This window comes from Xenopus laevis, chromosome 8L (genome assembly GCF_017654675.1).
Source record: "Xenopus laevis strain J_2021 chromosome 8L, Xenopus_laevis_v10.1, whole genome shotgun sequence".
Classification (NCBI taxonomy): domain Eukaryota; kingdom Metazoa; phylum Chordata; class Amphibia; order Anura; family Pipidae; genus Xenopus; species Xenopus laevis.
In genome coordinates this window covers 66,654,753-66,682,470 of record NC_054385.1, presented here as the reverse complement: position 1 = coordinate 66,682,470, position 27,718 = coordinate 66,654,753, and the positions used below count along the sequence as shown (strand labels likewise).

The 27,718-nt window shown below is 37.2% G+C and overlaps 3 protein-coding genes across 11 annotated transcripts in view; all 3 read left to right on the top strand.

Moving 5' to 3' along the window:
• Nucleotides 1–2,165, top strand: part of LOC108698575 (valine--tRNA ligase) — a 28,155-nt gene extending 25,990 nt beyond the window's left edge. For all 5 annotated transcript variants that reach the window (XM_018230166.2, XM_018230167.2, XM_018230165.2 and 2 more), the window contains 3 exons: nucleotides 872–1,047; nucleotides 1,475–1,624; nucleotides 1,984–2,165. In XM_018230166.2, coding sequence (XP_018085655.1) covers nucleotides 872–1,047; nucleotides 1,475–1,624; nucleotides 1,984–2,052 — 395 coding nt within the window. In that variant the 3' untranslated portion in view covers nucleotides 2,053–2,165. The remainder of the gene's footprint in view (nucleotides 1–871; nucleotides 1,048–1,474; nucleotides 1,625–1,983) is intronic.
• A 99-nt stretch (nucleotides 2,166–2,264) lies between these two features.
• vwa7.L (von Willebrand factor A domain containing 7 L homeolog) lies at nucleotides 2,265–17,055 on the top strand. Of its 2 annotated transcripts, none has more exons than XM_018230169.2 (17): nucleotides 2,265–3,054; nucleotides 5,809–6,071; nucleotides 8,474–8,755; nucleotides 9,109–9,205; nucleotides 9,684–9,806; nucleotides 10,225–10,420; nucleotides 10,788–10,957; nucleotides 11,131–11,243; nucleotides 11,331–11,447; nucleotides 11,626–11,814; nucleotides 11,909–12,041; nucleotides 12,150–12,278; nucleotides 12,527–12,619; nucleotides 12,818–13,077; nucleotides 15,212–15,348; nucleotides 15,544–15,712; nucleotides 16,569–17,055. In XM_018230169.2, exons 2-17 carry the CDS (start codon nucleotides 5,844–5,846, stop codon nucleotides 16,950–16,952), a joined length of 2,820 nt encoding a protein of 939 aa, XP_018085658.1. In that variant the 5' UTR covers nucleotides 2,265–3,054; nucleotides 5,809–5,843; the 3' UTR covers nucleotides 16,953–17,055. The 2 variants fall into 2 exon arrangements, with proteins under 2 accessions (XP_018085658.1, XP_018085657.1); XM_018230168.2 differs by having other exon boundaries at nucleotides 2,265–3,110.
• A 4,739-nt stretch (nucleotides 17,056–21,794) lies between these two features.
• LOC108698574 lies at nucleotides 21,795–27,531 on the top strand. Of its 4 annotated transcripts, XM_041572899.1 has the most exons (7): nucleotides 21,804–22,095; nucleotides 22,138–22,320; nucleotides 22,848–23,156; nucleotides 23,925–24,063; nucleotides 24,721–24,752; nucleotides 26,537–26,610; nucleotides 27,391–27,531. In XM_041572899.1, exons 2-7 carry the CDS (start codon nucleotides 22,233–22,235, stop codon nucleotides 27,484–27,486), a joined length of 738 nt encoding a protein of 245 aa, XP_041428833.1. In that variant the 5' UTR covers nucleotides 21,804–22,095; nucleotides 22,138–22,232; the 3' UTR covers nucleotides 27,487–27,531. The 4 variants fall into 4 exon arrangements, with proteins under 4 accessions (XP_041428834.1, XP_041428835.1, XP_041428833.1 ...); XM_041572901.1 differs by having other exon boundaries at nucleotides 21,802–22,320; nucleotides 23,994–24,063; XM_041572898.1 differs by having other exon boundaries at nucleotides 21,804–22,320.
• The last annotated feature ends 187 nt before the right edge of the window (nucleotides 27,532–27,718 follow it).

The window sequence follows — 27,718 nt, the reverse complement described above, 5'->3', positions numbered from 1 at the left end:
AAAGCAAAATAAAAGTCCAGAGTTCTCTGGGTCCAGGAAGGTTTCTCCTGTTGAGTCTGTGATCGATGAATAAATCAAACTGCTCCAATATCCGTGATCAATGAAAAAATGAAACTGCTCCAATATCCATTGGATAACTTATAAGGTGAAGAACGAACATTACTATATGCATCAAAAATCCAAGAAATCTTGTGAGTATATACCCGAAAGGGGGAATCTTGAAGAATATCACACTGGTGGATCTTCTGCAATATAGCTCTCAAGGCACCATTTTTAAACACTCTGTGACTCTAGGGGCTTTATTGCTTATCTTAATTGAGACAATACTACTCTATGTGTGCGCTTCCTTTTGCATTCTATTTCAGATTTCCTGTGTCGTTTTAACCTGGTGTGAACGGTTATATTCAAGGAAGCAGCCCCCCCCCCTTTTTTTTTTTTGTCAATAGTGCAGTGGCGCGATATTGGTATAAATTAATTATACCTCTTTCTATCTAAAAAATTTTTATCTTAGTGTAGCCTCAGCCTCCTCTGATTAGCAGATACAGAATAATGTCCATATTATTGGAAATTTTGCGTGTTTCAGTATTATATACATAAAAGAAGGTGAGCACCTTCATCTGGTGCAACCAAGTTTACTTAGTATGTCAAAGGTTTGCAATATTGACAAAAAACAACTAGAGAGTGCTTCAAACTGGTCAGTATAGTGTTCCATTTTGTCTTTTTTTCCAATCCACATGAAATTTTAAAGGACTATTTCCACAGTATAGCCCATATAAACCCACATGTATGCTAACAAAATTTGAGTAAGGTTTTAAAAGTTGAAGAAATCCAATATACCATTTATGAGCCAGCATGCTTTGTGTCCACATAGGTTTCGTTCAGTGTCAAGATGCTGACACAGTTTCTGTGGTTACTGCTTACACTCCATACATAATGGTTCTATCTTCCTCTCGCTCTCTGGTCACTCTGAATGCTCAGGATCCTACTCCAGCCGGAAGTGCTGTTAATACTGCATCAGATAAAGCCACTGTGTATGTGGTGCTCAAGGTAAACCCACACAAGACCTCATTGATTATACAATTGAATATAATGTGCAAAAGAATACTTAACAGTGGGACACCTGTATGTGAGTATGTGTGTATATATATATATGGGGATAGGAGTTATGGGCGGCCCCATGAGGCCCAAATAAAGAGCCATTTTAACATATATTGGTAAAAAAAAGGGGATAACCTCTGGATATTTTGGGGGTCCTAAAATTAATTTGCTGTGGGGCAGAGTAACATCTAGTTACGCCACTGGAATTGTCATAAATTTGCTCAGTTATTACACATAGTGCATGATTCTATAGAAACAGGTAACAACTTTATGTGACTTTCACTCTTGTGTTTCTAACGCACAAATATATTTTCTGTTCTGCACAAGCACGTATTTTGCTGTCACTTGAATATAAACTCTTTACACTTGTTTGCAGGGCCTTATAGATGTAGATAAGGAGCTGGCCAAACTGCAGGTGAAGAAGACTGAATTGGGCCGACAGTTAGAGAAGCTGCGCGAGAGGATGGGCAGTGCAGATTACCGCAGCAAAGTGCCTGAAACAGTGCAGCAACAAGATGCAGAGCGGGTAAAATAATTGGTAGCATTTATTAATGTGGAAAGTGAAAAGGCAGATTGAAGAAATTTGTCTTTCTGATGCATCATTGTTAAAAGGGAGATAACAATGATGTAAAGGTTGAAACCATAAATACATTGTTTTTTTATTTTATATTCTACTTTATTTTAAAGTCTGTTCCTTTGCTAAAGAATAGATTAACAGCAATATTGCTTTTGTAGTATGTGTAGAAATTTGGGATAATTGCATGTGGTGTCTCTAGGCTTCTTTCCATGCGATGTCTTTCAACTTCATTTTATGATTTTTTTTTTTTTTTTTAACTATTTTCTTGTTGTCTTTTCCTTTGTATTATTCCCGGATCCCTATTACAGATGAGACAAATTGAAACAGAGTTCAGGAAGGTCAATGAGGCTGCAGAGAACTTTCAGAAGATGGTATAAGGGATTTAACTTGCACATTGGACCTTTCATTCTTCTCATTGCTGCTTCAAAGAAATATATTTTTTAATGTGGCTGGTCTTGCATCCAGACATAATAAAAGATAGTGGAAACAAGATGTGACGTGTGATTATTGTGCGCATTGGATGAAAGAGACGGGGAGAGATGATACATGGAATTTGCAGAAATTACATGTGAATTGGGGAAAAAATAAAAAAGAGGATTAGGGCAACTGAAAAGGAAAAAGCAAACATATAACTCAGAGGTGGAGGTGCAATATAGAATGGGGAAAAAAGATGTGACTAAAAGTGGTAATGCAGATTTGCTACATGATTGTGATCTTTTGAGCCCAGGCTATTTAGGAGTTTTTTTATATTTATTTTTGTCTATCAAAATATAGCTTTGGGACTCACAGAGGGCAGGGAGATTGCTCAGTTATTGGAGGGAGCTTTTTCTTTCTCACGCTCCTCCCATGCTATGTGGTATTGTGGGGACACAAAGAACTCATGACCTCTCTCACACACGGATTCACACAAAAGAGAGGCACGCAATGAGTAGGACAAAGGAGCACACTGCTTCATACAAAGCTGCAATGGAACTGCAAAGAAATGGGTGCTTTTGTGAAACTTATATTTCCTTCAGTATGATTTATATATACATGGCTGGTTAACTAGAGTACCTGCTTAATATTAAGTTGGTGTTTATCTGTAACACTGGAAACGTAAACCTGCCTGTATATGTTCACTTCCCTCTCATCTGTCATTTCTGCTTTCATCATAAACCAATGAGTTCAAGCCACATCTTAAGTAGCTTTACTTCCCAATAGAAACTCCTTTAGAGTGTGTAGCCCTTTAAGAGCAGAGGGTGGATCACGCAGTTGTTTTGACTGATAACAATGAGAAGTGGTTATTGGGGGGGGGGGGAGATAAGCCGTGTAAAGAGACGCCATCCCTTTAGGAAACGCGGAGAACTACCGGTGCAGATGGGCAGGGGGTAATGTGTGAGGTTCGCTCTCTTATCTGGCAGATAAGTAGTTAATATGGGAAGATGTGAATTCAAAGGTATTTCTTGTGTGTATGAATGATTAAAGTGTGGGTATGGAAAAACTGCTTTGTGTAATCTGTGTGACTGCAAGCTGTATGTGCACATGTCTTTGGGTAGCAGATAGGAACAAACTGCCTAATTAATCTGATTTAATTTAGGATTCGGTTTATTCCAGCAATATCATTTCAGAAAGGTGCTTGTTCTAAAGAATATGTTAATCAACTGTCTGATAGAAATATCTGTATGCCATTTCTGTAGCTTTTTTTTTTGGAAGAGGCGCTTCTCAACATACATATACTGCATTTTGAAATTGCAGTGCTTGGACCTAAAGGTAGTAATTATAGCTAGTACTTGCTGAACTACTATGGGGTTTTGTAGTAACGAATGAGTGTGTTAGCTATCAGTATAGTGACCGTTTCTATAAATTATATTATTAATTATGCCTTTCATATGGGTCTCAAAATGTATCCCAAGGAAGAAACACTACAGCACATTTTAAAACTCACCCCCAATTCAGGGTTCTTAGGAGGTTTTTTGTGACTTTTTGATATAATCAAATGAGACTGTTGTCCAAAATTTAAGAATCTGCAATTAAAGCCAGGCAAAATTGAGTATTTAATTATGAATGGTAAGAAATAAGTTGCATATTTTTTATGCTAGTAGGAATCCAATCTAGCATAAAACATATGCGTTCTACAAGTTACTTTTAAAGGGGAAAATGAACATTTTATATAAGCTAAACCATACTGAAATAAGAAATTTTCTAAATATAATCAATTAAAAATTCTGACCCATTTCTAAAATAGTAAAGTTACTCTTCACTATTCATACTCCGCATCTGTCTCAAAAAAATACAAAGCTATTGGGTACCTTGCCCCCCCATCACAAGGCTTCTTTCATACAGCTGCTTTCATACCATAATAACATTGGAGGTTGGTCCAACATAGCACCCATTGTCCCTATGCTGATCTGCATCAGTGGCACTTTCTAGCAGTGCTTAAATCATTACACAAAGAAGGCACTTATATGTGTCTGTATATATCTATTAGTGGTTATGTATTGCTGTGCACAAAATGTATGTATACTCTGTCTATAACATAGTTCTTTTGCTATCCTGTTCTCTGTCTTTACTGAATGTCCGCACCTGCTAATCTCCTCCGCCAACTGCATTGTTTTGTGTAGAGGTTTTACTAAAGTTTTAGGCTGGCTGTATGAAAAACAGTATGGTCAGACAGTTCAGCTATTTTTGACACATTTTGTGGCCCTGTTAAGCAAAAAAGTAATCCCAATGTAGGCAACTAGATGGTCGACATGTGAGATAACATTAGGTGGACAGAAGTCCTTCTTCCCTCTGAATATTTGTCATTTCTGTGCAGTCTGTACATCTGTAGCATGAATGTTCTCTTGAACAGCTGGATAACAAGGATATCGGCCCATGCATGAATTTCTGGATGGAAAATCTGAGAATGAGCCAAAGATTGCATTTACTTACTATATAACTCACTAAAGAAGGAGGCTGAGGCATGATGTTTGTGGTTCTTATGTGCCCTTTGGTCCTCTGGTGGCTATTAGCTTTCATCATGTAACATATGGTATCGATGTTCTTTATCCATTTAGTTTCTGAACCACTGGATGTCTTGGTGGGGGATTTCTCCTAAAGTCAAGTCCTTCCAATATAATCGTACCTGTTAAGACCCATCCTTTTGCTTCCAAAGAGGATGAATACAGTATATGTTAATAACTCTGTAAGGCCTTCTTTAATTTTCCACAAATGCTGAGAAGCAATAGACTACCTCCAGATTGCCGAGATTAGTTTTGTCTATAGTTTACTTTATACATCTGGAATATATTCAATATTCTGCTGTAGATAGTTGACATTGAATTTTTTTTTGTAGCCGAGTGTCAACCACTTTAGAAAGCATTTTTATTTAGGACTAACTTGTTTACAGTTGCCAGTGTTCTCCAGTATCTGCCATTGTGCGGCTAACCTCTTAATATATTTGCCCTTCTCAACACTTGCCTCATTTTCCTCAGTATCATCTGAGTTAGGAAAGATTCAGAATAAATAGAATGTCCATGGTATCAGTTGATCATCTAGATGTTCTGTCTTGTCTGCTTTATTCAGAAAAATCGACTGTTCTTCTTTTAACATAGAGTCTTTATTGATTATAACCAGACACATTATATTGAGTTTGAGTCTGTAACTAAACCAATAAACTTCATGTAGTAACAGGAAGCCACAACAACAAAATTTCAGGCTAAGTAGGTCCTTGTACTTGGGACAACAGCAGCCCATTTGGTGTTTGTTGTTGTTGTTGCAGCAGCAGCCTTGAAGCCCTATGGAAGCTTGTAACTGCTCACTTGGTAGGCACCTAGTCCTACCACGTGGGAATGGAGCTGTTAACCTGTACTATGTAACCTGACAGGACATAATAATACAAATGGCTTTTATAGTCACGGTGGTTTAGTATGAAATTTCCTTTAGAGAAGCAAGAAAATATTTGTGATATGCAGAAAACCTTTAGCAAGATAGCAGGTTATTTTCTATTACTTACTTGTTACTACTAATGAATGACTTGAGGCTGTAAGTGTATAATGTTGTGGGTGTAACTTGCATATAGTGTATTTTATTATTTTTGTTCAAGGTGTAATTGTATTAAATGTGCATACATAATGCATAGTGACAAACAGCTGAATATAGGTTTGTTTTTGCAGTTTGTATCCTGCTAGATTTTTCCAGTGCTGGGCCCATGGCTATTTCATCTCCCATGCTTCTCTTCCTTCTGCTCCTCGTGGCTGTGGTTATACCAGGAAGCCATTCCTTCTTTCCCAACTTCTGGTCCAAGTTCCTGTCTTTCACATGGGGATCATATACACACCAGGATCTGACTGAAGAGGCAATACTGAACATCACCCTTCAGATCTTACTAGACAACCCCCATCCATTCCGTCCTGAACTAAAGGCTCAAGACTTTCAGGTGAGGGCGATTATTTAAAACAAACAAAAAAAAAATTCACATGCATACAGTAGAAATGCTCCTAAATTTTACAGACAGTTAAATTTGTTATTGAAATCTTTTCTAGGATGCTGGTGTATGAGAGATTTTCATTATATGAAATTTATATAAATTGTGACCATTAACTTATGTGGATATATAATAAAAGATTCAATGTTTACTGCTAGTCTAGTCATCTATAGCAAGCAACATTTAATAATCACCTGATCGTCACTAATAACTAAACATATTATCGGTAGTTATAGGATAATAATTCTGGCCAAACTGAGCCTTTTATTATTTCCTCTCATTTAAAGGAGAATGAAAGGTTTGATCACTGGGGGGGTGGGGCAATTGTAAGGCCCCCCCAGTGATTGTAATCACTATCCCACCTTGATGTGCATCAATAAAAAGTGTGATTATAATGATTAAAACTTAACTTGCAATGATAAAAATCACAGTACTGGATAAAAATGACCTAGGTATATAGTATCTTCAGGAAACACTTCCAGCAAGTTGTATATCATAAGCAAAACCTATGGCAAAAATACTCCACCAATGCAATAAAAAAATTAGACATTGCTGAAGCAGAATAAATGAGCACCTCTGACAAAGCTCTGTAGTTCAAAAGAGCGTAAAGCATGCAAAGATCCAGACAGTATGTACAGCTAGGACCTTGTGTAGACACACTGGCTCATATGGGTGACACCACACCATTGCGAATGCAGCACTATATGTTTCTCTTCCTCTTCTACATGCAGCAGCAATACACAATGTTAACTTCCCTTTCAGGCCTGATCATTTTTGAAGAACAAAGAGGACATCCATCTCTTAGTCTCGCTAAGCATCAGATAGCATTAATATGCTAAAATACAGCTACTGGCAGATGAGTGTATTGTGACATTCACATGGGGCACAGACTGATTCTAAGACTATTTAGACATTCAGAGCAGGGCTAAATTCAGCTGCAAGAAAACAGAGCACCTCCTTTCCTGACCATATGCAAAAAACCAAGATGGCTTGTATTTTTTTTTTGTTTCTAGCCAGGCAGAAGGAAATGTTCTTGTTCAATGTTCTTCTCTTCATTCAGCAGTCTTACATGATATGAACATTTTCACAAATAATAATAAAAAGTCTCATTTCGCAATGTAATTCTCTTCCTTAAACTGTTATTACATTGTGAATTTTAATTGCGCATTGCCCACTTTTAAGAAGTGCTGGAAGGTGTCGTAATCTTTTGGAGCAAACCCAGAGACTTTTTCAGTAAGAAGTTTTATTAAATTCACTGCGCATTGGTGCAAACTATAAAATTGGCAAACTTTCTTCCACTGTCGGAAGTGGTCGCCAAACAGTTTCCAAGTTCACAAAAGCTATATTAAATTCGCACAAAGGCCAATTTGTTCGCACAGAGGCATAACTTTTCGCATTGCGAATATTTTCATTCCCCCCATAATCTTCTATCCTTCGCAAAAGATTCAGCCGAATACCGGACTGAATCCGAACCCTAATTTGCATATGCAAATTAAGAGTGGGAAGGGGAAAAAAAGTCACACAATTACCCTCCCCGCCCCTAATTGGCATATGCAAATTCGGATTCGGTTCGGCTGGGCAGAAGGATTCGGCCAAATCGAAATCCTGCTATAAAATGGCCGAATCCTGTCTGAATCCCGAACCGAAAGCTGGATTTGATGTATCCCTAATATATATATTGTAATCCCCCTTCTAAATTATAAGGATATTATAAATTACAGAGGAGTTTCATGACCATATAAAGGAACATAATATATAGGAACTCAGTGGTATGTGTATATATATATATATATATATATATATATATATATATATATATATATATATATATACGTATGTATGTATGTATATATATGTGTATATATATATATATATATATATATATATATATATATATATATATATACATACATATATATATATATATATATATATATATATATATATACACACAATCCAAATAGTTCAGCACACCAGTAGAACAATCGACCCAGGTGCTACCAATTACAGATGCATACAAAATCCAAAAAGATAAGGTGCACTCTGGGATCCTTTGTAAATTTTAAAAAGTAAATTTTATTAAATACATGTTAAAAAGAGGTCAACGTTTCGGTCTGTTCCTAAGACTTTATCAAGAAGTCTTGATAAAGGTCTTAGGAGCAGACCGAAACGTTGACCTCTTTTTAACATGTATTTAATAATATATATATATATATATATATATATATATATATATATATATATATATATATATATATATATATATATATATATATATATATATAGTTCTATAGAGTTGTATCCTTTAATGTCTCGTAATGTAATTCATAATTTTTTCTATAATACCATTCCAGGGTAAAACTCTGACTGCAGATGCAATACTGGGGGCATATTTTGGAGAAGAGGTTTCTCCTCGTCAATTTCGAGCCTCCTTAAGGCAAATAGTCAGTGCCAATGCCAACATGGACTTTCTTAATGGCACACGAGATGACCCTCTGTGCCACTTTGATTCAGAGAGGCTAAAGCAGGGGAACTGGCTTCTGCTACGAATGCGGGATCAACTCTTAGGGTCCTTGAAGGCCAAAGAATACGAGGGGGCACGTGACAAACTTGGACAAATTCTTCACTCCTTGCAGGTAATTTACTCACTCCTTGCTTATATATTATGAATTACTATTCTCTATTATCAGTTTGTCTGCTATTATTATTTAAGTTAATCAGTTTGTTTATGAATGAAAAATCCTGTGCAAAAAACACCTGATCTATAATAAATCTGAGAAAGGGGTAACTATGTAAGACTATAACTATGTTATATACCAAAATAACACTTTTCTTGGAGAATGTTTTAACATTAATACTTTGTAAGTGCCTAAGGGAGCAGTTGTTTAAGCGAGGGTTGCTGAAGGGCTTAATTCTCTATAAATAAAAATAAACATCATTTATCTTTTCAGTTAGGTTGTTTCTTCTCTGATCTCTCTTTTTCCATTAGGATTTTTACAGCCACACCAACTGGGTTGAAATGGGTAACACCGATATTCATCCAGATCTTGCTACCCCTGGAAGAGATATCCGCTCTATTGCTGGACGTAAGAGACAGGAACCTACAATTTTCATACACTCTAATTAAAAAGCAATTTAGAAAAACGTATGTTTTCTATGATCAAATGTGAAGTTAGAGAATTAGCAGTTGAGATAGTTTTCAGAGTCGTTTTTTTATTTTGTCAATTTAACACAATATTATTATTTTTTCCATTGAATACAATTATCACACTTATATACACTCATCACATATATGCACATCAGCTGTGAATACATATTTTGGTCTTACAGTGTCTAGTTAATTGTATTAAGTTCCTCCTTCCAGCCTAATTAATATTCTATAGTTGCGACCTCCTGGGGGATGTGGGTCTACCAGATAGATTGGCTAGCATATATCACAGTGTATAACCAGCTGTACTTAACTCCTATCCAGATACCTACATTTTCACTGCTATTAAATGTATGCCTCCTAATCTTTGTATCATTCCTTATCCCCAACTTTCTTTTATTCTTTTTATACCCCAGTCTCTGATGAAACATGTACAGATTGCACTGAGCTCTCTTGCAAGAATAACATTGTACAGGCAATTGAAGAAAGACAGCTACTAACATCTGGGTATTATGGTGATTTTCCCAAGAAGCCCCATGGTATGTAAAGGACCAGATTCCATATTTTGGCCAGTGATAGCTGTTTGTAAAAATCTCTTCAAAGTTTCCCTGAAGGCTAGGTGATATTTGGGGGCAATTTTAGCAAATGTCGATCTGGGGATCCTAAAGAATTCACAACAGTTTCATATTTTCCCAATTTATTAAAACTTTCCTAGTTCTAGGGAACATTGTCTGACTGGGCTGAGAAATCATGTAATTGCTGTTTGCTTGATTATCTTTGTCCTTCAGCCATGATAGTTTTATTCCTGGTATGAGCACGCCTCTTGTTTAGTACCAAAATGGTTGCCTCTAAAAGTGGTTTAACACAATTACGGCAGTTATGAAAACAAAATATTTTACAGATTTTGATTTGTCAAATTAATATATTTGCAGTTTATTAATTCCATTTGTTCACCAGGGAAGTGTAGCCATGGTGGCCCCTTTGATGACAGCAGACTATTCAGTGCTAGAGGCGGAATCAACAAAGATACTGCAGCAGCCATATTTTCGCCTCATCACTTTCTACATCAGATAGCAGCTGAATTAGCTCTTAAGGCTTCGATCAAATTTCTAAATGAATTGAGGGATGATGTAACAGACAGAGAAATGTTGAGGTAAGAAAATATATTCAAATCAGCACTATACGTGTGCTGTGCCATTTTTTTCTATCCTTACTTTCTTTATTTTCTTTCCTTTTCTTCCTTTCTTCATCCAGCCATCCATAATTTTAGCTCTGCCTAAAGGCAAAATACTTTTGTGTGTTGTTTCTGTTGAATTCCATTAATGCAGTATGTTGGGTGGGAAGTTATGAGACTTGTCAGTGAGCTTGTCATATACCAGTTTTTTGAATGTCAATGCCAGCACCTTAATCCTTGCATCACTTTTCCTTGTTATTCTGCCCCACCTTTCTTTGATGTAGTATTTTGTTTACTCTGCATATTTCTATCCCCCGTTCTCTACATTTATTTTCTGCTCTATCAGGATTCTTGGAGTCTCAGCCTCTCCAGCGCTCAGCTTTGTTATGGACACCACGGGCAGCATGGGAGAGGAAATCACAACAGCGCGGCTACAATCCCGCCACATAATCCAGCGTCAGCGACAGACATTGTTATATCCTGACTTCTATATCCTGGTGCCATTCAACGACCCTGGTATTCTTTCAGAAATCCTTCAATGTGCCTCTCCTGTATTTATTTTGTGACTCACCTTTTCTATCCTTATTCCATTTTTGCCATCCATTAGAGTTTTTTTTAATGACATTACCTATATTATATGCAGTCTGTTTTTTCATGAGATACAATTCAGTGTCTCATATTGCCTCTAGATTATGGTCCAGTATATAAAACAAGTGATCCCAATGAATTCCTTCGTTATCTGGACGATTTACAAGCTCTTGGAGGGGGTGATGAACCTGAAATGTGTCTTTCAGCACTACAGGTACATTTTTCCATGTTGTTTACTGTATTATTTATTCCACACAATATTATTCTGCTTTTACATATATCCTATTATCTCTTTCATCAGTTGGCTTTGATCCACACTCCTCCCAACTCAGAAATCTTTGTTTTTACGGATGCTTCATCTAAAGACGCCCATTTAAAGAGCTCAGTGGAAGCACTGATCCAGGAAAGGAAAATCAAAGTGAGCAAAACAATGTCTTTTCTCCAAAGGTGGTACATATAGTAGGAGAGAATGGTGTCATTTTTGTTTGCTTGTTAAAAAAGTCTAGTGCTAAGAAAAGGTTGTGATCCAAGTAAGGCTAACATTGTAATGTAAGGAAAGAGAAGGAGGTATAACCCGATATACATTTGCATTTTAGGTCTCTTTCCTGGTTACAGAAGATCCTTCTAGAACTAGGGTAAGGAGCCGAAGAGAATTGTTACCACAAGACAGATTTGATCTTTATGCTAACCTCTCTGAAATATCAGGGGGCCAAATCATATTTACGAATAACCAAGACATTCCAGCGGTATCTGAAGTCATCTCAGAATCAGTTCACTTTGATGTGGTGAGTCAAGCTGTCAAAAGACCATGCAAGCAAGAAAAATAATATTTTAAATGTTTAGGAGTGCTTTCATTGACCTTGTCTGCCTCCTATGTAGGTCACACTGTTCCACAAACAAAGCATGGAGAGGGGTAGCTCAACCCATGAATTTCAGGTGGATGATTTCATGCGTAGTGTCTGCTTGTTTATCAATGGGGATGTAAGCAGCTTCAAAATACATGACCCTACAGGTTAGGATGTGGCAACTGTTTAATGGAACAGGTTATATTCATTTAATATATTCCTTTGATAAAGGTGACAATAAAGAAATTGCATTTCTTTTTTTTCTTTTTGAGTAGGCAAGATCCAGCATGGTAACCGTCAAAGCAATGGAAAGTTTACACGTGTCTCCTTCAAAAACCCTCTGGCTGCAGGAAGATGGAAAATTGAGATGAGGACTACAGGGCCCCACACCTTGCACATACAAGGTAAGAAGACTGACTGTATTTAATACAAATATGGCCTTATTATTTCTTCTGTCACCCTGCTATTCTGCCGATTTAATTTCAGTTGATTCTATTTTTAAATGTTAATTATTTTCCCTGTAAGCCTCTTTCTACTTTAGTTGTCTTCTCTTGTGTCAGCAATTCCACTTCATTATCTTGCTACTTTAATTCCCATGAACATTGCACTTTTCTTTTCCATTTCCCTCAATACCATCTGCTCTCTTACTTAGGTCGTAGCTTGGTCGACTTCCTGTATTATTTTGGGGTTCCTGTAACTGGCTCTCACCCTGGGCTTTATAAACTCAGCAATCAACCAGTATCAGGTTTGTAACTGCCCCTACGCTAATGATGTCACAACCAATTTAAGAATAAATGCATTATGTGTTTTTCTGGTGTCTTTATAAAGCACTACAATAGTGTACATGGCATGTTTGACTCATGCATCATAAAATCAACTTTTTTATTTGCACCTTAGCTTGTTTTATTCTGTTTTCCCAATCTCTTCCTGTAACTGTGTGTAGGTGTTTCTGCCATCTTGGTTGTTGATGTCATTGGCCTCCCAGACTCTGCCCACCTGGACCACGTGACCATAACACCAGTAAAGGGTGTCCCACTAAAGGTGGAGTTGGAACCAGCCAATCAGACTGGTCTTTTGGTGGCCCAGGTGGGACAGGTACCTCTTGGAGAGTTCAGCATCGGGGTGAGCGGTCAGGATGGGAAGGGAAGTGCATTTCTTCGGGAAGCCCCGCAGCATGGCAAATCAGCGGAATGCGTGGTTGAGGTGCGCATGGTATTCTACACTAATTGCACTGCATTTCTTACTAATCAACTGCACTGTCTCACTTAATTTCCTTACTTTCCTGTTGATGGAAAATGCTTCTTTCATATGAAATAATAAATATATATATATATATATATATATATTTATGTGTGTATACTCATAACTCCTTTGTAAACTCCGTCTAGATCACTTTTGAAAGCACCCCAAGTAAATCAAATGTATTTACACTATCATACACTCTAAACTGTATATATATATATTATATATATAGATATATTTAATATATAACTATATAAAACTAATAATGTAATTTCATAATTACATTGTACCCCACATGCCATCCTGCATTGCCTGCTAACTTGGATTGCTAAATGCGTTGCTTCTTTTCTGTTTAGAAACTGACTATGAATATTGAATATTTTTACACCACAAATATTAACTAACTACAATCCTTTAAAATCCTGTAACAACTGCATCCATTTGCACGAATTTCTCCATATTGTTTTAATGCATTATGCACTATACTAATTAATTACTAATTATACTTAATATTACATACTAATTACACTGCACGGTGTGGCCACATCAGTGTTGCTAGAACTCTAGCTATGTAAGTTTAAATAGAGAAATAAACCTGTACCAACCTGTATCATTTTTAGGCAGGTTCTGATGAAAGGGTGGAGAACTGTTTGCACAATAAAATCTGAAACTTTGGTTGAGGACAAGGAAAGAGTAGTACACTGTTATGATTTTAGCATGATTTTTATAGTGTAGTTTTTATTTCTAAATTACAATGTTTACACTGCAAATAATTCACTCTACCATATAAAATTTTATTCCTGAACCAACAAGTATATATTTTTGTAGTTGTAATATTGGTGTGTAGGCAGCCATCTCAGGTCATTTTGCCTGGTTATGAGCTTTCAGAATGAGCCAGCACTTCACAATGGAACTGCTTTAAGATAAGCTATTATTTATCCTACTCAATGTAACTAAAGGAGTCACAATGGGACTTGGATTTTTACTATTGCGTGCTGTTCTCATATCTACCAGGGACCTGTTATCTTGTGTCAGGGAGCTGTTATGTGATATCACTCCAACTTGCAGTGCAGCAGTAAAGAGTGACTGAAGTTTATTACTGATTGAGGGCACCGTGGAAACTAACATGTGTAGCCCCATGTCAGATTTCAAAATCAAATATTACAAAAATCTGTTTGGTCTTTTGAAAAATGGATTTCAGCGCAGAAGTCTACTGGAGCAGCACTGATGTGTTTTGAAAATCCAGACAGAATCCATTTAAAATGGCAAATTTCTATTTAGGATTACCCAATGAAAAAGTATATTTTTATGAAAATGGATTATTTAGATGAAGCAAAATTTTACAAATGACTTGTTTTATTCAAGATATTTTTATAGAGACTTACATTGTTCTGGTTATAGTTTTCCTTTGTTGTTTTTTGTCCAGACAGGTGCTTCTGTTTGGAAAAAATGCACCATTTCAGTAATATAATAATTCTTATACTGAGAGGTTGCATATATTTGTTGCATGTTTGCACTACCACTGTTACATCATAATATGCCATGGTGTTCAGTTTACTTTTCATCCTAATTGATTCTTAGCTAATTGATGATAATCTGCCATATAATAGTCTGTAACTTCATTATAAGTTAGTTAGCTAATATGACAGAAGCCTTTTTTTTTTACTATATTGCAGACAGCACAGAGCAAGGTGTCTCCTGTACTCCAAATGTTTTCATTACATGTCATTGCATGATACCCCTGTGCAATGTACTGGTTTTCAAACCAATTTGGCCGCTAGAGAGCAGTGTTTTATTAGAAAAATCTAGATGCATTTTTTCCCGCTACCTCTCATTTAAATATATGGTGTGTAGACAAAGAGCACTTGCTGTTCACATTAGTCCATGCCAAAATATAGCATATTTGTATAATTACTGTATATACAAAAAGGGTGATTTTTCCATGTAACTTTTCAGTGATTGTTCATCCATACTAAAAACTGTTACCTAATATAAATGCATTAAATTCATTGCTTAAAACCACTTACCTGTACTTGATTAATCCTCTGTGCAAATGAATGGATTTGCTATGAATTTATCTTTCTGTATTCTGCAGATAACTAACGAGTCCCCTCTAATGCCAGGGGAAATGCACTGGCTGTCTCTCAGCATCAGCAGCTATGGAGCCTCTCCTTGCTACACAATAAAAATGAGCAATGATCGTGGCTACCGTATGAACACAACAATACCCAGGTGAGGGTCCAGCACAGCTGGAAGGTTTCTAGATTTCTTGTCATGCACTCATTTTTATCTTCTATTCTGATCTCACTTTTCTCCTTGATGCATATTTGTACTAGCTGGAAACTAATATGAACGTTTACATTTTGTCTGTCTCTACCCACTAATTCTTGTTCTCTCAGTCACTGCTTGTCCCATCTCTATATGCAGAGTATTTACTGATGTGAATGAGACCCATGAGACAGGGTTCTGGATCCAGGCGCCTGATGAAGCTGAGACAAACACTGTTGTCACTGTGACCGCTCAGGCTGAAGCTTGTGAGGATAAAGCACAAAACTGTTTCACCCTCCTACCACTAATAATAATGGCCAGGCCTGAGGTAAGGCAACTTGTTTGCAACTTGTGGACTGAGGAAAGAAATAATATCTGTAAACCTAATGTTCACACTGAGAATTCACACTGGGGCCAGACAGTAAAGCATGTTCTGTTCTCAGAAAGAGTTCCTTTGCTATATGCTTGAATGATGGTGCAGAAGTATAAATCTATACACTCTTCACAATTCAAAATGTAATGCTAAGTGTTAGCAAGGAGGTTCACCTTTACATATTAGTATGTCCTATTCTTAGCAAATTTTTCATTTGTCTTCTATATTTATTTTCTATATTTTTTTTAAATTGTCTTATTCTTTAGAACCTCCCAGCTTTTAAATGGGGTCACTGACTCTACCAAGCTACAATTTTATTGTTATTCTTACTTTTTATTACTTAACTTCCTACTAGTACCTCCTCCTACTCATATTCCAGTCTCTCATTCAAACCACTGCCTGGTTCCTAGGATAAACAAGACCTTAGCAACCAGCATAGCTGCTTACAAACCAAACTGGAGAGCTGCTGAACAGAAAACTAAAAATGAAAAGCCACAAAAATAAAGGCTATTGTGGGCTATCTTACGCTAGAGTGAGCTGTTTCTTAAAACTCGTGCGCCACAAATAGGCACAGTCAGCAAATTGGTCCACTGTACTAGCATTGATAACACGAGTAATTATAAATTAGTTCTTCCATGTCTGGTTTGAGATTACCATATTAGTCATATTTCCTGTTTCCTTTCCATACCTCTAAACTCTCTCCTCTTATTTTTCCACCCTTTGTGTCTTTTTCAACCTCAGACGTTATGTTACAACACTGTTATCATATACACTATATTACTTACTTCTCATTTCTCTCCATTCCCCCCAGGTTTATTCCCTCCAAGCCCCAGTCTGCTCTCTGCTCTCCTACTCTGGTTCCTGCCCCCTCTCGCTTCCTCCCAGGCTCTGTCAGCAGCACCAATGGCGTTCTGTTCTCCATATTTTAGACCCTGGTGGAGTAAAATATGCTCAAATCCTCTCTGGTTTTGGTTCCATCTCCCATGGACCTGATGGAACCTCAGAACGTGTTGAATACTCATCAGACTGTTGCTTCCCAAAAGCAGAGATCTTACTTACTAACTACTGGGGGGCAACGAGTAGTTGTCTTCTCACTGCCCCTTTCAGTGCCTCAAATTTGGGGCACTGTACAGACTGGATTTTGCTGGTTGTTATGTGTTGTAGCTCTCTGGTAAATTATTTATTGTACATATGATTTGAATTACGGGTATAGGATCTGTAAACCGGAAACCAATTATCCAGAAAGCTCCAAATTACGGGAAAGCCATCTCCCATAGAGATAATCAATAATAATCTCCAATAAAATAATCAAATTATTCAAATGATAAGAAATAATTTCACTTTTCTGTGTAATAGTAAAACAAAACATTATGCTTGATTCCAACTAAGAAATAGTTGGGATCACTTATTGGAGGCAAAACATTCCTATTGGGTTTAATTAATGTTTTAATAATTTTCAGTAGACTTAAGGTATGAAGCTCAGAGCTGGGCCAAGCTGACTGGGAGCCCTAGGCAACCTGGCCAACCACCTCGTGGACAAGTTCTTAAGTGTTGGGAAGAGGGGCCGGACTAGGGGTAAGTGGATGGAAGAGTTACGTGCCGACACCCACTTCACCTTTGCTTCCTAGGCATGTGCCTCTTCTGCTGACCCCTATTTCTGGCCCTGATGGAGATCCCAATTACAGAAAGAACCTTTACCCTGAAAACCCCAGGTCCTAAGAATTCTGGATAACAGATCCCATAACTGTATTTTGTTTTTCCAATGGAAATGTAACGGCAGTTCCTTCAGCCTTTGTTGTAAGAGTGTGTGAAAATCATAAATGTTATTTAAATGGGGTAGGAGTAAGTGAAAGAAATACATCTGAAATCCTAAAAGCACAGCATTATGAAAATTAAGCATTTACTTATGTAAAACCTGAAATGCCTTTTATATAGTGAGCAAAGCACATCTACTTGTATGTTCGTAGAAAGTGAATTACCTTATTTTTTGTTTTTAAAAAGAAATGTTTCTTTTATAGGGGCTGTAACCAATAGGAATAATACATACATGAGCCAATCACTATTGTGAAACCAGCATCACATAAATTAGTGCAGACATTCTCCATGCTGAGATACAAAATAAGGTGACCACTTACATTCATGCAGATGAGCTATTAATTGCAGGATACAAATTGAGTGCTGTAGACACACTCTGGCTTTGTGTCTTCCATACAAACAGGTAGAAAATACCATTCTATAAGCCCCTTAATGTTGCTATGGCTAATTAAATATGGACATGCAGTAACTCAAGTGTCATTAAAAATACAATGCAGTAAGATGTTGTCAAGTAGTGTCATTCCCTTTAGGTCTAATACATGTATTAATCTGACTTTAGCGACTAATGTCATGCCATAAAGGCAGAAACTGATATCCAGCCCAGTAATGGCGATAATCCGACAATATATGCCATAGTCAGTTTGATTAGAAAACTTATGATTTACACAAAACAAACTTTATAAATAGTCATAATATTGTTATTGAGCACATTGTTCCCAAAAGTCCTCAAGATATGAATTCTTTTGCACCTTTTTCCTAGATCAGCAATAGGTTGTTGCCTTTGTGCGTGCGTGTGTGTGTGTGTGTGTGTGTATGTGCGTGTTTTATATTAAAGAAGCACAGTCATGGTGTGTATTAGATTTAAGAAGCACAGTCATTTGCCTGATTTGTTACTCTGTAAACTTCATGAGAACATTTTCTATTAAAGTTATTTTTCTGTATATAGCAACCAATAAAAACATTGGTATTTGATATAAAACAAATTGTATTGTATTTTTTTATATGTCTCCTCAATTACTTGAATCTATGTCTGGGCTTTACATTGAAGGATAACTAGGGGTATTGTGATTGAGAAAAGTTTTAAAGCTTGCATGGTTATCCCCCCCCACCATTTTTTTTAACACACTAGTGATGCTCCTGCAAGTGGTATACTTGTCTGCCGTTGCTATTGCCTGTAATCCTAACAACCGAATAGCAGTTTTAATGGAAAGCTGGAAAGAGGCAGAACTGGAAGAGACTGAAAGCATTATATGTCTGTTAGCTTCTACACCCTTGGTTCTGAGTTCAGAAATTAACTGGCATGCTTCTTCACAAGTCTGTTAAAACCACCAGGGTAAAGAATAGAAAGGGCCAAGAAAGACAGAAAAGAAATATACTACTTTTAATTGCAGTTGTATTTACATACAACTTTAAAACCAACTGAACATTTTAAATGACTGCATACTGGAAAGTTGCTTAAAGTTGCCTTTACTTTCATTAGGCAAAATGTTACTTTTGAGTTTACCTGCTCCTTGGCATGCTTTCTGTGTTAACATTTCATACAGCAACTTTCCATTTCAACTAGAGAGATCAGGCCTTTACATTTTATAATATAAGAGGACAAAAAAGGGTAAAATGATTATAAAATTAACCTCGGAATAATCGACAAAAAGTTGCTATGCATGATGTTTTTTTCTCAAATTCAATAAAATACAGACCCTCTGTGACACCCAAATCCTACACATTGCTCTGCCTCCTACTTATTCCTCTTGGCCAGTAGTGAGGTCAACACCCCAGCAATATTCACTCAAACCAGCCTGTGTCTATAAATGAATATTCCACTATACTGAGATCTCAACCACCCTAAACATTCTGGGATTATGCAATTCCTAACTAAGATATTAAGAAAGGCAGTGCACAGAGAAATATGTGAGTGCAAAAATATAAAACCATTCTACCTGCTGCCTGTTTTCCTTGGTCACTGGTAAGGGTAGCACGCCAGGAACATTCTCAAATTAATATTTACATATACCTGCCTCCAGGATTTTTTTTCTGTCCGTAACTTTACTCTGGCATTTCCTACCTTGCTTATTTTAAGTGTCCCCTAGTCTTCAAAGCCTACAGTATGTTCCCAAAATCCCATGTAAAAATGTTAATCTGTTATCAGAATTTGGACACAAGGTATCAGTGCATATTTTGTCTTTGGATGGGATGTGTCTAAAGTACCCTAGCAATCATGCATTGATTTGAATAAGAGACTGGAATATGAATAGGAGAGGCCTGAATAGAAAGAGTATTAAAAAGTAGCAATAACAATACATTTGTAGCCTTACAGAGCATTTGTTTTAAGATGGGGTCAGTAACCCCCCCCCCCCAACCATTTCATAGCTGGAAATAGTCAGAAGAAAAAGGCAAATAATGGAAAAACTATAAAAAAATAAATAAATATTGAAAACCAATCAAAAATTACTTAGCATTGACCAGTCTATAACATACTAAAAGTTAACTTAAAGGTGTATAACCCCTTTAAGGAAGTTAACAGCTGCAAGTTTTGCTTTGTACATTGTGCCAGATTAAATTGACAGCGCTTGATGCCAAACACAAGCAGAACTCACTATGACACAATGAAACCCTGGATTTAATGGAAAAGAACACCTGATTCATGGGGGGGGGGGGGGGAGCTGCCAATACTGATAAAACTGAGCCCTTTGTACTTTATCTAACCCCCACTCTGATGCTGGGAGCAAATGGCCTCTGTGTTCATGCTAAAACCGCTGTGGCTTTTATAGATTATTTTTCTGGGAAATTGCCACAGAAAATAAAAAACTGAATACTGCTGTAAATCTATCCTGAATCCCAGCCAGAGTATGGCAGCTTTGCTGTGTCATGACAGGAAGGAAGTGATCTCTGTGCTAACATGACAGGACATAGACATGGAGCACCATGATATTAACTGACTTGTTCACTGCTTGCTTTTTAGCTTCAATGCAAATTATTAACTTAGCCCATCTCTTTGTGTGGCCACAAATCCAGAGCCAAATTTACCTTGGTTTATTTACCTCTTAGTCAAACCTTCGTTTGCAGTTCCTCACAGGTTACATTTTGTTCCTCTGGAAAGCATATTGCAAGGAACTTGGCTACAGCAATGCAAACAAATTCATACTCAAGCTCACACACTGTCTGTACCTCTTTTACCTTCTGGAATGTTTCTTAAGAGCCAAAATAAATGTGCTTCGTGCATTAGCATGTATACAACCAGTTAGTCTGTGACTTGCTTTCATTGTTTGACTGCAGAAGAGAAGTCTGGGTTAATTGCTATACGTTACAGCACCAGGGTATATCTGTATTATTTGTCTTTGTGCTAAACAATTGCATCCCTTACCTTGTTTACCTGAAGCACATGCCACTTTTTAATGCACTGTTACCAAGTAGAGTCTCCTGCTGCAGCACTGAATATATTCCCAGCTGCATCGTTCACAAAAAGTTATAAGGGCAGTCATAAAAATAATATTGTGCAGACACTTTAGTATTTCACTTTGGCAACCTGGCCTATAAGGGAATCATTTAACATGAGTGCACTGAAAAATTCTTGTGCTGAACATACGTTTTGCCTATTGTTTTTAATCACAATAAACCTATGCTTTTTGTTGTTTGTTAAGCTAAACATGGCAAACAGCAAAACTGAGGCTACACTGTGTTTAGTCCTTGCAGGGTAGATAACTAGATTACCAGTAGACAACCCCCATCCTTTGCCCTTTGTCATGCCTGTTTTGTTAGCAGGAGTTTGGTATGCAGGGGAAATATCTGTGATCTACATAATCTAATATGTGTAATCTATCTGTGATTTAAATCTATCCCTCTCCTTATAAAGGAGGCAAAACAGGCAGATTGGCCAGCATCAGGTAACATTTTCAGTACACATATAAAGGAGCCATTCCAGGTGTGTTCATCTCAATAAAAGGAAAGACAGGTCTGTATTTGTTGGAATTGTGCCCTGCTAGATGGGATGAGGTATAGCAATTTACTGCAGTATTACTCAGAATAACCATACTCTATATCTCATATATTTCCTTTTGGTGCTCCCTATAATCTTCCCTTTATTTTCTTCCTTTTGTATCATATGTGATCCTTTTTCAACTCCTATTACTCACGTTAATGCTCCAGTTAACCAACAAAATATTCTAAGAGGGAGTGTTGGTCAGTGATAAGACTCATGATTTTCCGCTCCATGTTTTCTTGTTGAGGGAGGGGGTGAGACGCTTCAACAGTTTGACAGACAAATAAGGGCAACACGGAAAAGAGTAATATAGAGAGGGTTGATGGAAATGAAGAGAGGGAGGAAGAGAAAGGAGAACAAGAGATGATACAGGAAGACACAGCCATTTGAATAACATTGTAAGAGATTCAAAGTAAGAAAGAAGGAGAAAAAGTGAAAAGGAAGAAATTCAAATGGAGAGGCAGAAAGAAAAAGAGTGGAAACCAGAAGTGAAACCAGTAGAAGCTGAAAAGGGGCAGTGTTAGTGGCTTATAACAAGAACAGAGGGAAAAAGACAGAAAGGAGTGCAACAGTGAAGTTGAGTGAGTATAAAAAGGAAGATAATTATAGGACAAGGAATTAACACCTGTTATCAGAACATAAAAACAGATGATACAACACAGGTTGCTACATTAAAGGGCAAAGATGAAGAGAGAAGGAGGCGTACACATACAAAGACACAATATGCTGCTGGCAGTGATACTGAATATATTGATATATTATGGCACCAAAGGTGAGTGATGGCTACAGAAGAAGAAAGACATATATGTATGCTCGGTGGACTGGGTTCATAGTAGTGATGTGTTGGCTGACAACCAGTTGGGCAGGTTGGGGTTGAAATCATTGCTGGTTAGTGGTGGATGCAGGTTCCATGATTTGGAACCAGAGGCATGCACAAAAGTAATGTACAGAGCGAGATGCCACAAGTACAGGTTGGGTGCGAGTCCTACTATTGCAACATTTACGGGCTAGTGTGTGTTTTTCCCCCACCCGCACATCACTAGTCATAGCCTAATACATTTTGCTGCATACTAATCATATAATGATTATAGAGCTAAACTTGGAATTACAGTTGTAGGGTTTAAAACTTTTTGGTGTCATGTACACATTCAGTGCACAAGTATTGACCTGCAACTTCTAGGTGCCAATGGATAGGGAGAAGTTGGGCAGCAGCAGCTAACTTTAGTAATATATCTCTTAGGAATGCATTTCTCTACTGCTACACCCTTCTTTATTTACAATGCAGGTGTCTTCCCACAGGGTGCTTGTTCTCCCCCTCTTTGTCTCTTTCCTTGATTCCTGTGAAGACAAAGAAGGCCCTTGTATGCAATATCTGCACAAACCAGGATACCCACACTCAGCGTACACTCACTTTCAAGCTTTCATTAGTTAAGGGTAAGGTACAGAGCATTAAGAAAGATAAAAGAGGTCTTCTCTATATTCTGGACCCAAACAAAAAGGAAAACCATGGCTTGTGGAGATGTGAGGTGGAGGAATATGCAAATATCAGTGTGGAGTATTATTTGGGTCCAACCACCACTTTTTCACCAATTGAGATGAAGAGTACAAGTAAGTAATGCAGGGATTAATATTTCTGGATTTGTTTTGCCTTATGGATGACTCAAAGAAAAAGACACAGGATGTAAAGGGGCCAAGTGGAATACTGACTAATAAGGTTCAACACATGTTTATGAAATACGTCTTATTCCCAAACTTAACTGGGGCTCAAAAATTATTTTGTTCTGGGTACAGTACTTTCCAATACTTATGCCACTGGTCTCAGTGCCAGGATGATGGGCACTATACAAAGCCCACAGGCCAAGAGCATACCTTCAAAGTTCCTGATCCACGAGGGTCCATTTGGAAAAGGGTGGGGATTACAGGCAAGTGGTCATGGTTTCAGCTAGTCTGGGATGTGTCTGGTCATAACTGGGTGTGGCCAGAGCCAACATGGGGGTAAATATGGAGGTGTTTCTTGGTTGGACCACCTACCACTCTGGCCTTACACAATAGATATAATGTACAAGGCCCTGAAAAAGGGAAACTATGAACCCATTAACTACCATATGCTTCATTGTGAAGAATAGTATTACAGAGACAAATCACTACCTGTGTGATTAATACAATGAATCAAACAGTAGGAAACATAGTGGGGCTTATCAACACTGGGCAAATTTGCCCATGGGCAGTAACCCACAGCAACCAATCAAATTGATGCATTCATCGTTCTACTTGAAGCTGGCTTTAAAAAGCTTATCACTGATTGGTTGCTATGGGTTACTGCCCAGGTGCAAATTGGAACAGTGTTTGAAAATGAGCCCCAATTATCTTTTACAGCCACAGAACAAACATTTGTTGAACCTAATGCAGAAAATACAAGAATTCTTCTAACAAGTATCATTGCAGTTGTTGCAGCCTTCACCATTATTGCGGTTCTACTCATTCCATCACGCAATCATTTCATTGGACGATGCAGGTAATATGTTTTGTGATTTACCATCAATGTGTAAGAAACTTGCACTTATTGAACTCCATAATGATGATACCCTGTCCATCAAGCATCCACCTTGGAATATCAGTTTTTTAGTCTATGTATTATGGATCTAAAGTTGTTACATTATAAAGCAGTAATAATGCAAGCATATTTCATGGGAATGAGAGCAAACTTTTATGGCCATCTTATTATATACAGACTTTGCTATTGCTTGCCGAATTTTCTAAAATCCACTTGGGTCTCATCCAGTCAGTTGGTCAGTCTTAAGTAAAGTAAAATAGACTATATCACATTGCCTCAAGTGGTTCAGTCTCAATAGGTTTTTGTAGTAAGGATTCAGGAGTTAAATAATTTTGCTAGTTCCCTCAGTTAACTATTTATACTCCGTTTTGATTCATTTTGGCCAGCATTATCAAGTTAATATTTTTGTCCAGTCACTTATTTAAGTAGGTTTCTACAGTTTAGTTAGGGTGAAAGTCAGCTTGCTTCCTCCAAACTAAGTAGAGCATGTAACTTTATTTAATCTGCAATTATTCTTTATTTTTTATATATGATTAAAAAAAGTATTTATATACATAAAAGCCATCTTCATTAATAATAAAGCTCTTATGATGTACTGTCAACACCTTTCTTTTGTAGAAGAACTTCAATTCATCATAAACGACTTGAAGGTAAATTTGACTTAATGCACCAACAACATAAATGCATGCAAGGCTGCCCACTCTATAACTGTGTTACGTGGTAGAGATGGTTATATGAATTAAATGCATTTCTTGGAATCGATCCACCTCCATGCTACTATAGGTTGTACCAGTAATAGAGACAACTGTACACATTGTTTACACTGGAGAAGAGATACCAGGGTTATTCCGGATCAATTCATACTATAAGCTATGCAGCCATGTATTTATTAATCAGTAGATTTTTCCAGAGAACACAAGGGCTTCTTTTGAGATTGGAAATAGTTTTAGGGCTTTTGAAGGTGTGTACTAGGATTCAAAACACTGTAGGTCCTTGCACAGAGGGCAAACTAAAAAGCGACTCTCTACGGCATTTTACTGCCTCTGGCATTTGTCAGAATCCACAGATTGCCAGTCAGGGCCTGGGTGTATGGCACAAGGGGTGATTATTTAGCATCTGAAAAACCAATTGTCAAACTGTGTATTTCTGAAAGTTTTTCATGGGATTGAAAATACATTCATCCATGTTTTTGTCAAGAATGGCTGAAAAAGCACTGCTAATATTTCCCTTTCAACAGAACTAGGAGGTGGCAGTGGACAATTTTTGGCACTGATTAACACAGCGGGCATAAAAAGTACTATGACAAATTGTCATGCTAGCCAAAAGCCTTGGAATGGGTTCGATGGGTTTTTATAAGAGCATAAATATACAAGGTCCATCAAGATAAAATTTCCACTTTGGTGTCAGGATAGATTTTGTTTTCTTTTGCTGGCAACTGGAAAACCTCTTCAGATGGGGTGTTTTTTTTTTGTTTTTGTTATTATTATGTGAGGAAGACTTTGGACTTTAATCATTGTGTGCCTTTTTCTTCCAGCCACAATTAACCATGTTACATTTTCCAACCCAGAGGTGCAAAACATGGTATTAGTGCAAAATGAATCCACTGTACTTGTAAGTTTAAAATGCATTCACAGTTTGTGAACTGTGAAATCTATTTTGGTGATAGCCCTGGGGAAAATGGCAAAGGGTTCTACTACATAAATACTATTCATCAGCTGATATAAGGTTGTATATTAGTATTTCAAGGCTTTGTATACATTCAGGCCTGGATTTTTGGAAAGGCCACCTAAGCCCAGGCCTAGGGCAGCAGGATTTGAGGGGGGCAGCGTACTGCCCAACCACACCCACATTGGTTCAAAAACACTGGGGATACGCTGGAGATACGATCATTTTTTAAATTTCCCGTGCGCCAATCCCCATTGCTCCTGTCCCCCTGGAGAAGACGGGCAAGGAGCGGAAGTGGGCCTAGGGGCACCCACTATGTAAATCCGGCCCTGTATACATTAATCTTTTTTGTAATTATTTTATATCACAGGAGTGTTTTCTTTATGTAACCCAATGTTATGAGCACTGGTGAATGAATGTTTGAAGGTACGAGCAAGGCTTAAGGTGGCTTTCCCAACCAATATTTGACAACATATTAGCCCAATATAGATCAGACAGTTTTAAAAATTGCATCAATTTAATTAATGTGGTATTTGCTTTAACCTCCTGTATTCCTGTTATTGTGATAAGGCTGATCTGCATCATTGGATCAGCCAGATGACGCCAACCTCATATCAAAAATCTGATCATTTAGTGACCTTGCCTATTGGGCCAGCTTTACTTGGGAGGGTACTCTCTTCCTTTACTCTTTAGTCCTATATACTGTATAAACACAATTCCATTGATATATCTTTATATCTTTATTATAATATGTATGCGCTTTTTTCAGGCAACCCGGAGTCTAATAGTTGGCCCCTTACAGATGATTTCCATTTTGAAGGCCATATTCCATCCCCTGAAATGGTAATCAACAAACTTCATTCACTTGTTTAGAAACTGTAAAAAAAAATTACATTAAACATAAACCAAACTTTATGTGTGATAGGTCAGCATTCCAACTGTAGAAAATGCTTGGTGGATATTGGCATTTCAGTGGTACAGAAAATCTAAGTATTTATATACAGAGATCAAATTTTATGTGAATGTGGCTATGGCCCATGGCAAATTATGTCTATACATACTCTTTATTCAGTTTCATTCAGAATAATATCAGTTTGTACACCAGCAGGTGCAGCCTTTGACACTTAAGTCCACCCGTACAATTAAATACCTACACTGTACATGTTCAGAAGAAGCACTGGTGAGCTGACAATCAGAGCTAAAACAGTGCAAGATTTTTCTATGGGCCTCATTTACATGTTATTATCTGATTTCATTCACTTTCTGTTTTTTGCTTTCCCCTTGTGCCTCAACTTACACAAATTGCCTTTGGTGCTCTGCTTCCTCTTCCCTCAGTTTTTGTGTATCATCCCTCCATTCTCCTCCATCTGCCCTCAGTCCTCCCGCATCCTCCCTCCACTCACCTACATCTGCCACAATCACAGCTTAAAAGTTATTATTATATAAAAATATCAAGCTTCTAAAATTGAACTGGTTACAGTAAAGAACACAACACTATTAAAATGTGTATAAAAAAGAAATATTAAAATAAAAAAAGGTTAATTATGCACTGACAATATCCTGTTAATGAAGAACAGCAATTTAACACAATTCTCTATTATTTTCTATCCTATTATTCCCTAGGATGATAATGTCTCTTACGTGGAGCTAGATCTGGTTCAGAAATCCGAAGGTCGGCCTCCTAATCCTCGCTCTACTATTTATGCCTCTATTGTATGATTAACATATTTGTACAGTCCATTAAAAATGCCCTTTGTGAAATCATTGAAAAGTTTAATATATAGTTCTCTTTCCTGAAACCTTTAGTTACAGTTAACAAAACAAAAGGGTCTGTTCACCTTCACATAAATTGTTTTTAAATAGTACATGACAAATAATGACTTTTTTCTTTTGTTTTACGGTATCAGTATGTGTGTATGTATAACACTATATAATCTACAGTCTGGTCATT